This window comes from Cnephaeus nilssonii, assembly GCF_951640355.1.
Source record: "Cnephaeus nilssonii genome assembly, chromosome: 3".
Classification (NCBI taxonomy): domain Eukaryota; kingdom Metazoa; phylum Chordata; class Mammalia; order Chiroptera; family Vespertilionidae; genus Cnephaeus; species Cnephaeus nilssonii.
The window spans coordinates 28,114,435-28,128,476 of record NC_137074.1 but is presented as its reverse complement, the minus strand read 5'-3'; the positions used below and the strand labels follow the sequence as shown (position 1 = coordinate 28,128,476).

At 40.2% G+C, this 14,042-nt stretch overlaps 1 protein-coding gene across 1 annotated transcript in view; it reads left to right on the top strand.

Annotated features, from left to right (window-relative positions):
* The window catches only part of ZBBX (zinc finger B-box domain containing), a gene marked incomplete at its 3' end in the record, with an annotated part of 106,364 nt that extends 100,449 nt beyond the window's left edge, over positions 1–5,915 (top strand). The window contains exons 19-20 of the mRNA XM_079767266.1: positions 3,637–3,775; positions 5,789–5,915. Of these exons, the coding sequence (XP_079623392.1) occupies positions 3,637–3,775; positions 5,789–5,915 (266 nt within the window). The remainder of the gene's footprint in view (positions 1–3,636; positions 3,776–5,788) is intronic.
* Between the last annotated feature and the right edge of the window lie 8,127 nt (positions 5,916–14,042).

Below are 14,042 nucleotides of genomic sequence, written 5' to 3'. Positions count from 1 at the left end.
TTCTAGTTTCCTGCAAGTGAGAATGAGACAAAAATTTTAGCTGAGAAATCTTTTCTTTTTCTTCCAAATTAATCTTAATTAATCCAAATTATTCAAATGTAAATAAGACCAAGGAAAGCCTTCCTGATTGCTTTAGCAGGAGCTTCATCCTTAAGCCTACTGGATTTCTCCATGTATCATAATATGGAAGTCAGTGGGCTAAATAATTTTTAGGACACTTCCAGTTATACATGTATTGAGGTTTGTCTTACAGAAGAAATAATCTAAGGAGCTTCAAATTAATACTAATGACAAAAAAAAAATCTCTATAATCAAGTATATGATACATCGTGGTTTTGATTCAGGTTGTTTTTCCAGAGCAGGATACAAGGGTGGCTTCTTTCCCAGGTCCTTGTCCAGATGGATTCAAAGAATGAAACCATGGACAAAAGGTGGTAGATGAAAAGTGTGGAATTTTATTGGAAGCAAATACAGACTCCCACATAGCGAGGGGATTCCAAGGGGTTAACCCACTAAGCTCTTTTTTCTAAGGTTTATAAAGGCTGCAGTTCTTTGTCTTTTGATATTCCCTTCTCATTGGCATTTCTCTATCCTCTGTGAAAGTTTGTTTTCTTTTTTCCCCCATACCCTGTGGCTTTTCCTTATCTTCTGTGAATGGATGTCTTCCTCTCCCCTTATCTTGTGGCACCTTTTGCTCTGTGAATGTATGCCTTTTGGCAGCTCCAAGCCTTCACCTATGCCTTCCTCCCCCTTTATTTCTAAATCTCCCTAAACCTGCTTATTTTATCCTTAACACTCTTTTCAGTTTGTGTTTGGTCATTCTGATCAGGAGGGTGTTTACTTGGCACTGTCATCAGAATGAAGGGAAGAGGAGCACCCAGGAATTTTAACAATTTTAAAAGTCCACATGATTTTATGTACAAGTTAGATGACTCTTAGAATTGTACCAATGACAGAGAGAAGGCATTATGGCCTTTAAAATATAGTAATCATTTCTTTTTATACTTGACTTCTTGGTAGTTTATATAAAGGCTAGGGGCCCAGTGCACTAAATTCGTGCATGGGGGGGTCCCTCATCCCAACCTGCACCCTCTCCAATCTGGGAGCCCTCAGGGGATGTCCTACTGACAGCTTAGGCCTGCTTCCCGTGGTTCTCTGCTCTCTGCGGACCTACCTGCTTGATACCACCGCAGGCCCTGGTGTCTGCTCTCTGTGGGGGCCTGCTTGTCCTTCACCACTGGAGCCAGGGGCAAGCAGGGCCCTGCTGTCTGCTCTCTGGCTTGCCGCTGCAGGGGCAAGCAGGGCCCTGGTATCTGCTTTCTGTGGGGGCCATGTTGGGGACTGCTTGCCCCTTGCTGCCACGGCCAGGGGCAAGCAGGACCCTGTTGTCTGCTCGCTCACTGTGGGGGACTGTTTTCCCTTTGCTGCCATGTTCAGGGGCAAGCAGGGCCCTGCTTTCTGCTCGCTTGCTGTGGGGGACGTTCCTGCCCTGCCCCCGGCCGCTTGCACGCTGCCGGCTCAGAGCACCTGGGTCCCGGGGATGTTCCCGCCCCACCCCCGGGTGCTTTGCGCCTGCGCACGTAGGCCCGGAGTGGCCGGAGGTGTTCCAGGACCCTGGCCGCTCTGGGCCTACACCCGGGCCTACAGGCTCAGAGCGGCTTGGCTCCCGAGGATGCCTGTACCCAGGATGCAGGCCGTTTTGTGCCGGCATACACGCAAGTGGCCACCCCACTCCTGGCTGCTTGGCACCTGCTATGCAAATTAACCCACCATCTTTGTCGGGTTAATTTGCATACTCACTCCTGATTGGCTGGGGCATTGCAAAGTTACAGTCAATTTGCATCTTTCTCTTTTATTAGTGTAGATATGTTTGCTAATAGTTTTGCTCACATTACTTGCACTATTTTTTCTTGCCTAGGCTGAACCATAGGCCAGCTTTACAGAAAAGGAGAAGATTTAAGACTTCTCTCCTTACACATTTAAATGATTATTTTCTACCCAAACAAAGCCAGGAAGCAAAAATAAACACAAAAGGGCAACTTTGCCAAGACTAACATTCGCCTCCCACTGTATGGAGGTAAAGCTTTTCTTAGAAGACAAAAAGGTATAACAAAGTGTTTAACATTCAGATAAGTTGATGAGTTGACAATATTTTAGCTTTAAGAGGATCACTTGGTTTTCTTTGTAATTTTATGAATTCTCAGGACATTGGACACTTTTTTTAGGTATAATGTAGATTGAAAAATTAATATGGCTGTTTGCAATCAGTCAGAGAAAGACAAATGCTGTATAATATAACTTACACATGGGATCTAAAACAGCCAAACACATAGAAACAGACTAGAATGGTGGTTGCCAAAGGCTTCCAGGTGGGAAAAACTGGGAGATGTTGATCAAAAAGTACAAGATGAGGAAGTTCTGAGTATCTGACATACAGGTGGGCATTATAATTAATATTACTGCATTACATATTTGAAAGTTCTATGAGAGTAGATCTTAAATGTTCTCACCACAAAAAAGAAATGGCATTTATGTGATGTGATTGAGGTCTTAGTTGACACTATGGTGGTTATCATTTCCCAATATATGTTTCAAATCAACACATTGTACACCTTAAAGTTAAACAATGTTTTATGTCAAATATATCCCAATTAAGCCAAAAAATAAGATTGGGGGATTTGCTAAACAAAAAACCAATATGGTTAAAGTGACTTGATACCGTGCCCTAATCTGGAATATCAAAACAAATTTACCTCACTCTCTGATGATCCTACAAACATTAGAAACTTTAGAGATGATACAAAATCTATGATCCTCTCTTTATACTACTGACTAGAGGCCCAGTGCACGAATTTTGTGCATGGGGGGTGGGGGGTGGGGGGTGGGGGGTGGGGGTGGGAGGGTCCTCTCAGCCCATCCTGCACCCTCTTTAATCCAAGACCCCTCAGGGGATGCCCGACTGCTGGTTTAGGCCCGATCCCGGGGATCGGGCCTAAACCAGCAGTCGGACATCCCTCTCACAATCAGGGACTGCTGGCTCCTAACCGCTCACCTGCCTGCCTGCCTGATTGACCCTAACTGCCCCCCTGCCAGCCTAATCACCCCTAACTGCCTCTGCCTGCTGGCCTGATTGCCCCTCACTGCCCCCCCTGCCGGCCTGATTACCCATAACTGCTCCCCCCTCACTGGCCTGGTTGCCCCCAACTGCCCCCCACCCTGCTGGCCTGGTTGCCCCATGCAGCTTGCTGTTCAGTTGTTTGGTCGCCCCTCACTGCTCCCCCTGCCACTTGGTTGCCCCATGCAGCCTGTTGCTTGGTCGTTTGGTCGCCCCTCACTGACCTCCCTGTGGGCCTGGTCACCCTACACAGCCTGCTGCTCAGTTGTTTGGTCGTCCCTCACTGACCCCTGCCGGCCTGGTTGCCCCATGCAGCCTGCTGCTCAGTCATTTGGTCGCCCCTCACGGACCACCCTGTGGGCCTGGTTGCCCCACGCAGCCTGTTCGGTTGTCCGTTCAATTGAGATGGTCGCTTAGGTTTTATATATACTAGTTTACTCTGGATAAAATGTCAGAGCCATATACTGTGCATTTGTTTCTTGAACTTATGTGTTGACAATTCATGAACTAAAATATTTCAGATCCTTCAGAAAAATGTTGCAGCCTAACCTCAGAAGAGTTACCAGCCTTCAACAATGATTCACTGAACTTAAGTCAGGCTACCCTAGATTTCTTTAAGACCTCACATTCCAGGGGCCCCTGTGGAATTAAGGAACTGAGGTAGGTTATATGTAAACATAATGCATAGTAACAATTTGGACAAGCCCCAACTAATTCTCTTCACTATATGAAGAAAGATCGTCCCCATGTGTGTACTTTATATGGCTATTTGTGTAAAATGTTTGTATCTTTTGCTGACCTATTATAGGGATTTAGTAAAAGGTTTATGAAGGTGTTGCTTTATTATGAAGTATAACAATTGCTTATAATACTAGTAGCCCTGTGCACGAATCCATGCGCCAGTAGCTCTCTGCCCACTGCCCCACCCTCCTGTACCTCCCCCCACCCCCCTCATAGCTTGCTGCCCTGCCCCATCCTGTAGCTTTCTGCCGCCCACTTGTAGTTCGCTGTTCCACCCTACTGCAGATCTGGTTGTTATGTGGTTGGTCGTTATGCCCTGAGGCTAATTAGCATATTCCTCTATTATTATATAGGATATAAGTATATAATTCTCTGCTGTAAAACATGTCAGAAAAATTTAAAAGATGGAATTCAATAATAACCTGGCATTTCTTTTTAAATTGAAAAGCAGTTGCCTTACTTTCATTAATTAACCTAATAATTTTAATTTTAAATAAATTTTAATACTTTGCATTAGTAGAATCTTACTCAATGTGAATAAAGTTTTCAGAATACAATATTGAGAGGTTTCTTTCTTGAAATCAAGTCCATGCTGTCGATGATAGCATAATTCAGTTTGTTAATCATTTCACTCTTTCCTCACATAAGGTAAGAGCTTTTAGTAATGGCGACCAGATTATAGGGAACATACTAATATACTAATAAAAGCTTAAGAAATGTAGTTTACCATGTCACTCTACTATTGACATACTGGAACTCCTTGTAAAAGGAGGAGGGTTTCTCATAGGTTTATGATAAACGTAAATAAAAGACCCTTGTATTGTAAATTTCTTTGATTGGTTTGAAGTCTAATATTGCAGTAAAAGGAAAGCAAGAGTGTTGCTCTCTTTTTCTGAAGGATGAGATAATTTAGCTGTGGTTCTTGGGTTTTTGCATTTCTAACACTAAAAGTTTATTTTTAAAAGGGGTAAATCTAAAGTTTCTGTCCCCCCCTCCCCAAGGTAATTAAAAACAAAATAAACCTACCACTTGCTGTCACCATCGTTTCATAAAATAAAGGACAAATACAAAAACATAAGGGGAACACATTAACAGAATAAAACACAATGCTTTAAAACTAAGAATGTCATGAAAATGTCATTACCAGTGAAAATTTTTATTCACAGTTAGATCTGCACTGGTTCACAGACGGGAGTGTAGGCTCTGCTATTTTGCCAGTGTTGGACATTAAAAAAAAAAAAATCCAAAGAACAGTTATATCCATCATGGAATGTTATGCAAGTATTTTATATTTAGTGCCATACATGGACTGACAATTGAGATAATTTAAACCAAAACATATGAGCGGTGCAGGCCCCCCACTGTTCCCCACTCTACCTCTTCTCAAACCTTGGAACCTTACACACTGGAGCCTCCAACAGAGCTTCCTCTCCACCATAAAACACAACGAAATAAAATAACTCAGTAATTATTGTCATTAATTCTGGTTTTGGCCTACCTTGACTGGCTATCCACATAGTCCTAATTTACTGTACACAAAAGCGTTGATTTATCTGGCAGTCTACATTCATTGGGATTCTATTAAACAGCCAATGTAATGATGAATGTCCTTAATGTTGACCCTGAGGCTCAGCAAGTTTCTGAAGTGCCTTCTGAATCATCAGTGAAAGACACAGTCAGAGACTGTAAAACCTCCTCTCCTTGGTACCACTGTGGCTTTATTTCTTGGGAGAGGGAACATGATGAGAATATCTCATTAAAAGGAGGCTTGGTATATTGGGCATGTTGAAAATTACGGCCCCAGTCTGAGGCGGCCCCCTCACATCTGCCTGCCTCCAGTGACTTCTACGTATGTAGTATTGATCAGAAGATAAATGAAGAGTTCAAACCTAGTTCTGTATATTGTGTATTGATCTTTTAATGTATTTCCAGCTTTTCTGAAAAAGATACTGAAATTCAGTCTTTCCTGACACTTTCGGAAAGCAGCATGGACGAGGAGGAAAAGGACTTTCTTGACAAGCAACATGTCATCATACTACCATGGCCAAAGAGTACCTAAAGATCATTTGTTCATTACGTTTTACTTTTTGTACCCAAAGTAATTGGAAAAAAAGTTAACAACTAATAAAAGTAACCAAGCAATTGCTTCTCTAGTGCTGGAGATTTTCTCTAATGTTTCTGGTATTTCAAGGTTTTCAGACTAATAAAAGCTAGTAAAATTAAAAGTTTAAGGTCTTTTTCTTCCAAATAATATTGTGTGTCAAACAATAATCTATATTGCAGATCATATTATTAAAATTTGGTGAGTTTAAAACAATAACAGTTTCCTGCAGGTGTGGCTCAATGGTTGCCCGTTGACCTATGAACTGGAGGTTGTGGTCGACTCCTGGTCAGGGCACACGCCCAGGTTTTGGACTTGATCCTCAGTGAGGGGCATGCAGGAGGCAGCTGATCAATGATTCTCTCTCATCAGTGATGTTTCTATCTCTCTCTCTCCCTTCCTCTCTGAAATCAATAAAATATATATACTGATAGTAAACTAGAGTCCCCAAGCATGACATTTGTGCAAGAGTAGGCCTTCCTTCCCCCGGCTGCTGACGCCGGCTTTCCTCTGTCACCCGAGACCTGGGCTTCCCTCGCAGTCCCGGCTTCATCCGGAAGGTCGTCTGGAAGGACGTCCCGGCTAATTAGCATATTATGCTTTTATTATTATAGATAACAGTTAAATCTCTGTTTATAGAACCTACCATAGACTACAACATAATTACATTTAAAGTAATATTTAATTGTCAAATTATATTTTAAGTAGTTATGTCATCAGTAAGAGTACACATTTGAGGGCCAAGTAATACTTGGCAGTATCATCAAGTGTGTCTGGAATCCATTTTTTACTTTGATAATTATAGGTGTTTTTTGTTTTGTTCTGTTAGTGTTTTGGCATTTATAGAAGTTTTGATAGCTTCATAGTTGCTGCTAGAAAACAAAACAAAAAAGGACCCCAACTAAAGTGGAAATACTTTGTTCTCTGTTCTAGTAAAACACAAAAAAAGGTCCCCAAAGCACCTTATTTTAGGAGGGCCATGGCCAGTGTGATGGTTAATTTTATGTGTCAACTTGGCTAGACCATGGTACCCAGATATTTGGTTAATCATTATCCTAGCTGTTTCTGCAAAGGTATTTTCAGATGAGATTAACAATTAAAACAGTGGTCTTTGAATAAAACAGATTACTTTCCAGTATCATGCAGTTTAAAAGCCTTAAGAGAAGGAAGACAGGTCCTTCAAGGAAGAGGGAATTTTGCCTTCAGACTTCCTCCAGACTCAGGGTGCAGCATCAACTCTTCCTTGAGTCTCCAGACTGCCAGCCTGCCATGCAGATTTTGGATTTGCCAGACTCCATAATTGATTCTTTTTCTCTGGAGAACCCTAATTACTACAATCACTTTGAAAGACTGCTATTATAGCCAACAAAAATAGCAGTTACTTGGGTTGGTGGGTGTTCAACGTTTTATAGGAACTTAGAATTCAGGTTGCTCAAGAGCAGAAGACTTCGTGGAGAGAGAGTTTTATGGACTTTTTAGGATGGCTTCCCTTTAAGGAGTTTGTGGATTTATCAGAAAAATACCCCTGCAGGTTGTTGTGCCATCATTTTGTCTCCTCTGTGATTCTGGATAGTAAACCCTATACAAGACAGATGGTTGTTGAGTGTAAATTCATCTTTGATACTCTTTCCATGGCATCAATAAATTGTACTGACATTCACACACATCGTTTACTGAAAGGATAGAAAATGATGAAGAAACCTATAGCCATTTGTGTGTCTTTAAATCTAAAAATGCCCTTTATTAAAAGTGATTAACATAAATGAACAATAATAAATCAGCAAAGTTAATCATGCTATCAGAATATAATTTGTCACAAAAGAAATATCTTAAAATTAAAAGTGTGACTCTCCAGTATTTTTACTGTCTTCTGAGCACTTCCTCTATCATAATCCTGTAGAGACAAAAGTGAGTCACCCTCGAATCTTCATCATTTGTCTCAGAGACCTTCTGGCATCTTGTCCCGAGGCTGCTAGCTTTCTGAATTATCTGTAGCTAAAATGGGGATTGCCTGTTCAAATATGTTATTTTTCTTTTTAGCATGCTTGCTCAGGTTTAGCGTCTCTTGACTCTCCCTACACTCCTTTGCTCTGAGACAACATCATCCTTATAGTTCTGATGAAGAAAATTGTTCCTCTGGATGCAATTTATAAAACCCATGTTTTTCTCAGACCAAGTGGAAGGAGATGTTTTCCTACTCTCATTAGGGAAGAGGACCACTAGTATTCTTTCTGTGTTTTCACTCATAGCTTGAGTCATTTATGAACTAGCTCAGAAAGACATTTTGTAAAATGACATTGCCTTTTACAACATAATAATTTTAAAATAAGATATTAAGCTGATAATTAGTTGTCATCAGTGCATTTCTGGCCAGAATGTGAGATAAAGAGTGGACCATTGACTTTGTCATTTAACTTGCAATATGGCATTGAAATGAAACATGAGGGTCCTCTGTGCAGAGCAGATCAGACCCCCTTCTGTCTTTATTTGCTTCCCATAACCACACATTTAGAAAAGTTCCTTAATTCCTTTGCCATTAGTCTAATGAGGAAATAAAAGCTAAATAAGATTAGAGCCTGTGCCTGAAGCAGCTGCGATGTGTTCTCTCATTTTGAAGCTTAAGTTTAAAATTGCTGTGTAAGGCATGCATCTAGTCTGACTGTGGAATTGAGTTACAGACATTCCAGGTACATCACAGTCATGTTCCTGCTACTAGAGTTAGTAGGGTGTGCCTCTCACAACTATTAGACAAACAACCACATGATATTACATGCATGTTGGCATTTAGTAGTTTATGCTCAGATTTGCCTGGGGGTGTAATAGGCATATTAACTTCTGTAATTTCACAGTTCTGGACATAGACATGGTGGAAACAAACTGACATTAAATTATATTTGACTAGGGGCCCAGTGCACAAATTCATGCATCTTGAAAGGAACTGTGGGCCACGAGGCTGTGGTGGGCATGGGGGTAGGTCTCGACCCATCCTCCATACCCCCCGCCCGGCTCCTCCTGCCATGGCCCCCAGTCCCGTGTCTGCAGGCAGCGCCACTTCTGCTGCCACTGCTCCCACATGCTGGCCCTGCTTGCACCCACTGATGCCGTGGAGAGATTGGGGCCGGTGCCAGCAGCAGGTGTGAGTGGAGCCGGTGCCATCAGCAGGTGCGAGCAGCGGCTGTGGCCCCAATTGCCCCTCAGGAGCAGTGGGAGGTGGAGAAGCCCTCAGGGGTGACTGGAGCTGGTAGTCACCACTCCCACCCACTGACAGCGCCAGGCACCGGCAGCAGGTGCAAACAGTGACTCCAGCACCAGCTGTGGGTGCGAGTGCGGCTGGCACTGGCAGCAGATGTGAGCACTGGCAGCAGGTGTGAGTACAGGGCAGGACCACGGCACGTAGGAGCAAATAATTTTCAGTAACCACCAGAGGCTTGCCCTGATGACAGGGATTGATGCCCCACCTTGGTCTGGCGCCCCCACTCACCTGCTCCACTATTCTGCTGTGATCAATGCACGCCATGTTCCGTGCGTGCCCCCTGGTGGTCAGCACATGTCATTGTGACTGGTTGTTTGATTGTCCCGCCATTTGGTCTATTTGCATATTAGAGTTTTATATAGGTAGATAGATAGTTTTAATCTGTTTGATATTTGTTGAAGTCCTTCACATCTAGTCCTTCACATCTGGTGTGTCACATAACACAGGCCAAGGGTACACTACCCTTAATACCACTTAATGTTGTACCTTCTCTGTGTGGCAGACAGAAAAGTGTTTTTGAACAAATGAATGTTACAAAATGATTCAGATACTTTGAATAACACCTTGATTCATAAAAAACAACAACAATAAGAAAACAAACACACTTCTCCCTGTCCTATGATTCAGTTGCTGGAAAGGTTGGAAAGATCTTGAGCTATGTTTATCTCATCTTGTTTTTGGCCACATGCTATTTCTCTAAAGTTTTAAAATATACCTGCTCAATGAGACTTTCTCTACTTTCTATCTAAATTCTTTTTTTCTTTTTCCATTATTTTTTAATTGCATCCTACTTTTCCCTTCATAGTACTTATAATTATTAATTTGTATATTTTTTGAATGCATGTCTCCCAATTAGACTACACATTTCAATAGAACATGGGTTATGTATCTTTTGTTCACTATTATACACTTAGCCTCTTAGCATAAGCCTAATTTAGACTGGGTGGTGATTAGTGATAAATGAATGAATGAATGATCAGGACCTAACTGATAAGTCATCTCAGTCCCTAACTTTTCCCAGGGGAAGGGTGCACGATGTGCTAGTAATATGTAGAGGAAGAAACAGAAGTGATCAGCTTACACTGTTTACTAACTGGCAGATCACTTATTTGTTTCTTCCTCATGCATTGGAGAAAAAGATGCTGACATTACTTAGCTCAAAATAAGGGGGTGAGAATCAAAGGCAGTAATGATGTGAAACACCTTAGGCACTGGAACATGCTCTGCCATGTTTGTCATCACTTTTTATGAATTGAGGCTACAGTCATTGAATCTAGAGGCAAATTAATGAATGGGTCAGTGAATTCAGGATCAAGTTGACATAAATGATTCACAAAAATCACTGAATATCAAAAACAGAATGCTTTTAATGAGTAGGGTGATTAGATTGATTGATATATAACATTTATGTTGAAAGCTAAATATCTAAATTCATTTCATTAAAATATTTCTGAAACATTGTTCACTATGTTTATATATTTCTTCTGTTTTGAAAATTCAGCGTTTTTAAGTGTTAAAATTGTACTGGTACTTTATAAACACTCTGTGCATGATATTTTCAGAGAGGAGAAATTTTAAAAACATACTATTTATACCTTCCCAAATCTGTTTTTATGGGATATTCTGTTTCAGCATAATTTTCATCTCTGGTTATTTATTGCTAGCCACATTTTCATAAAAACAATCTTTATTTCCTCAGAGTTCATCTGTGCCTGTATTTTATCCCCCACCTAAAGTCATAATTCTTTGTTAGTGACATCCTGATTGTTTGCTGGGTAAATGATTATGATGTTGCAAACAAGATTATGACTTTAGCTGGGAAATAACCAGCATGCATAGATGAACTCTAAGGAAATAAAGATGTTCCTTTTTTAATGCAAATGTCTTTCATAGTTAAGGAAAAGGAATGGATATTCTTAATGTTCTCTGTGAAGTGACAGTTACATTAACATTGAAAATTATTGATTGATGGAGTTATCTTGCATTTTTTTCAATACAGATAATATACAATAACTATACAGAAACATAGTTCTGAAAGGTCTCTCTATTTGCTCTTATTTCTGAAAGAAGGAAGCAATAAATATGTACATAGTTATACAGAAAACAAATACACAATTTTCTAGATACAAATGTTTAGAAAGATTTCCCAAGCGGGAATATGTACTTCACCCTTATTTTAAAATTAACTAAACCTTATATATTCAACAGAAGTTAAGTATGAAAGAGATGTTTAGGATAAAGTTTAAAATAATTTCACATTTTTAGGTAATCATCATATTTTTATAGAATTATCATTTTGGTTCTTCAAACATGGCACAGTTCTCAACTTTTGTACTTAAAAAATGAGACCTACAAGTGCAAGTGGGAGGTGAACAGAGGCATCTTTAATTTTTCAAAGTAATCATCACATTTACTTTCTCCTCTGACCCCCTATGGCATAGCTCTGGGAGAATAGCTTGGAAGTTAGGCTATTGAATCAGTTAGAATTTGGCTTAATTTATATTACTGGAAACACCAGCAACAAAATAACAGCAGTGGACAGAAGTTCTGAGAGCAGGTGTCTCAAAAGCTGGTATGGCAACTACATCTTACTATGTTATTATCATCCTCAAGGTCAACTTGTCATCCAAGATGGTCCTAGATCTCTAGCCATCACAATCTGCGCTTGAGGCATCAGAGTGAGGAAAATGAGGAGAGCAAGATAGGTACCTCCCAGGTGAGGTTGCTTCCTTTAAACCAGTCTTCCTGGAAATATCACACAACTCTTCTGCTTATAGCTTTTCTGGCCAAATTTATCCATGTCTAGATCTAAGGGAATTTGGGAATATAATGAATACATTGCTGCTCAGAATAAAACCAGAGTCCTGTGACCAGGGAAGATGGGCAGAGTGGATCCTGAAAGCAACTGACACCTCTGTCACAGGCTCTAATGCTGTCATTTCTGGTCCACAGCTGCTTGGTTTCAGAATACAGTATATAGATTTTGCAGTAAATATGGTTTGAAATATGTGGTAGAAGCCAACCTTTTGAAATTTAAATAAGTCAAATTTAAGAGACATTACTATACTTAAACCACTCAATTCTAAATACAAACCATGTCTCTTTTTCAGTCTGAAAGACATAGTTAAGTTACACAAACAGAGACCTCATCATTATTCAGCTTCAAGTTTTCACCTTAGAACTTCTTGAAACACATTCAACATCTCTTTAAAGTTCAGTCTTTGGACTGATGCCCAAATCCAATCTGCTTTGGCAAAGGCGTTCAATGTACTCTGTTAAAAATACTGCGATATGAAATATTTGTCTCAAATGAATGTTAAAATGCCAAGGAATTTGAAACCTATGATGTTGAAAATTTTTACAAGATTATACAGAGAACAAATATAAAATAGTTTCTTATAGGAATGTTGAATATTAGTTTGGTAGAGCCAGAGATTGATTACAAATGATCTCAGAGATAAAGCCTCATGGTTATGTTCCCATATAGTAGTGATCAAATATTTCATATTCCACATATAAAATGAGATATCAATTGCCTTTAAATTGAGTTCTGGGGACTTTTAAGGTTTCATGATTAAGGGGAGGAGTATGAAGGGGGACTGAGTTGCTCAACAAAAGCATCTATGCTTGAATATGTTTTATATAAAGGGTTTTGTTTTTTTTTAAGATTAAAGAAAACAATCTACTACACAAGTTAAAGATGTGTAGCCTTGAGTCCTAGATTTCTTGGCCCCATCTCAGTCCAGTGTTCTGGGATTTATGTCACAGAATTGCTCTATGTTGTCAAGATATGTGACTGAATATGCATCTCTTTGTTGTAAGGCCAGACTCCAGAGAACCATGGAAAGAAGATAGTTTCTCTTCCTCAATTCATTGAAAGCTAAGCAACAATCATCCAACTTTACTCAGCCATCTATATTGGTAACTCGCTGTTAGTTAGATGTTTTTTTCTTCAAGTACAGGAACCCACACAGCATATGAAACACAATGACTTTATTTGGTAAGGAGTGTAATTGTATGGAAATCCAAGAATAATAACTATGGAAGACTTGGCCTCACAGGAATTTTGAATTCCTAGACCTGAGACACCTCTCTCTCAGGATGGTATGGACATCCATGGGTCCCTGCTTTTGGGGAGCATGTTAGCTCTATTTTCCCTGACTAATAGCTTCTTATATTCACTCATACTTTCTGCCTATGGCCAGTGATTTAATTTATTATGGTTTAATCAGGCCTCTCACTCTGCCTCATAGCATCCTTCTCCATTAACCATTTCAGTTGCTTGAATTGGTTTTTCAATTCTATATCAAGAGAAAAGTTGGATTGGTCCAGTTTACATTTTCTTTTTAAATTTATTTTTTATTGTTGACATTATTACACATGTCCCCCATTGCCATGACCACATTGTTTTCTGTGTCCATGGGATATGCATATATGTTTTTTTTACTATTCTCTTCACCTTCTTTCATCCTCTCCCCACCCCACAACCCCACCTCTCCTCTGACATTTGTCCATCTGTACCATGTATCCATGACTGGGTTTCATTGTCAGTTTATTTTGTTCATTAGATTCTGCATGTAAGTTAGATCATATGGTACTTGTCTTTCTCTGACTGGCTTAATTCCCTTAGCATTATAATCTCCAGTCCATCCATACTGTCGCAAAAGGTAAGAGTTCGTTCTTTTTAGCAGCCATGTAGTATTCCACTGTGTAAATGTGCCCCAGCATTTTATCCACTCATCTGTCAATGGGCACTTGGACTGTTTCAGATCTTGGCTCATTGTTCGAGGCTGACTCATCTCTGGGTCTTCCATAGGCCACCATCTGCCTGG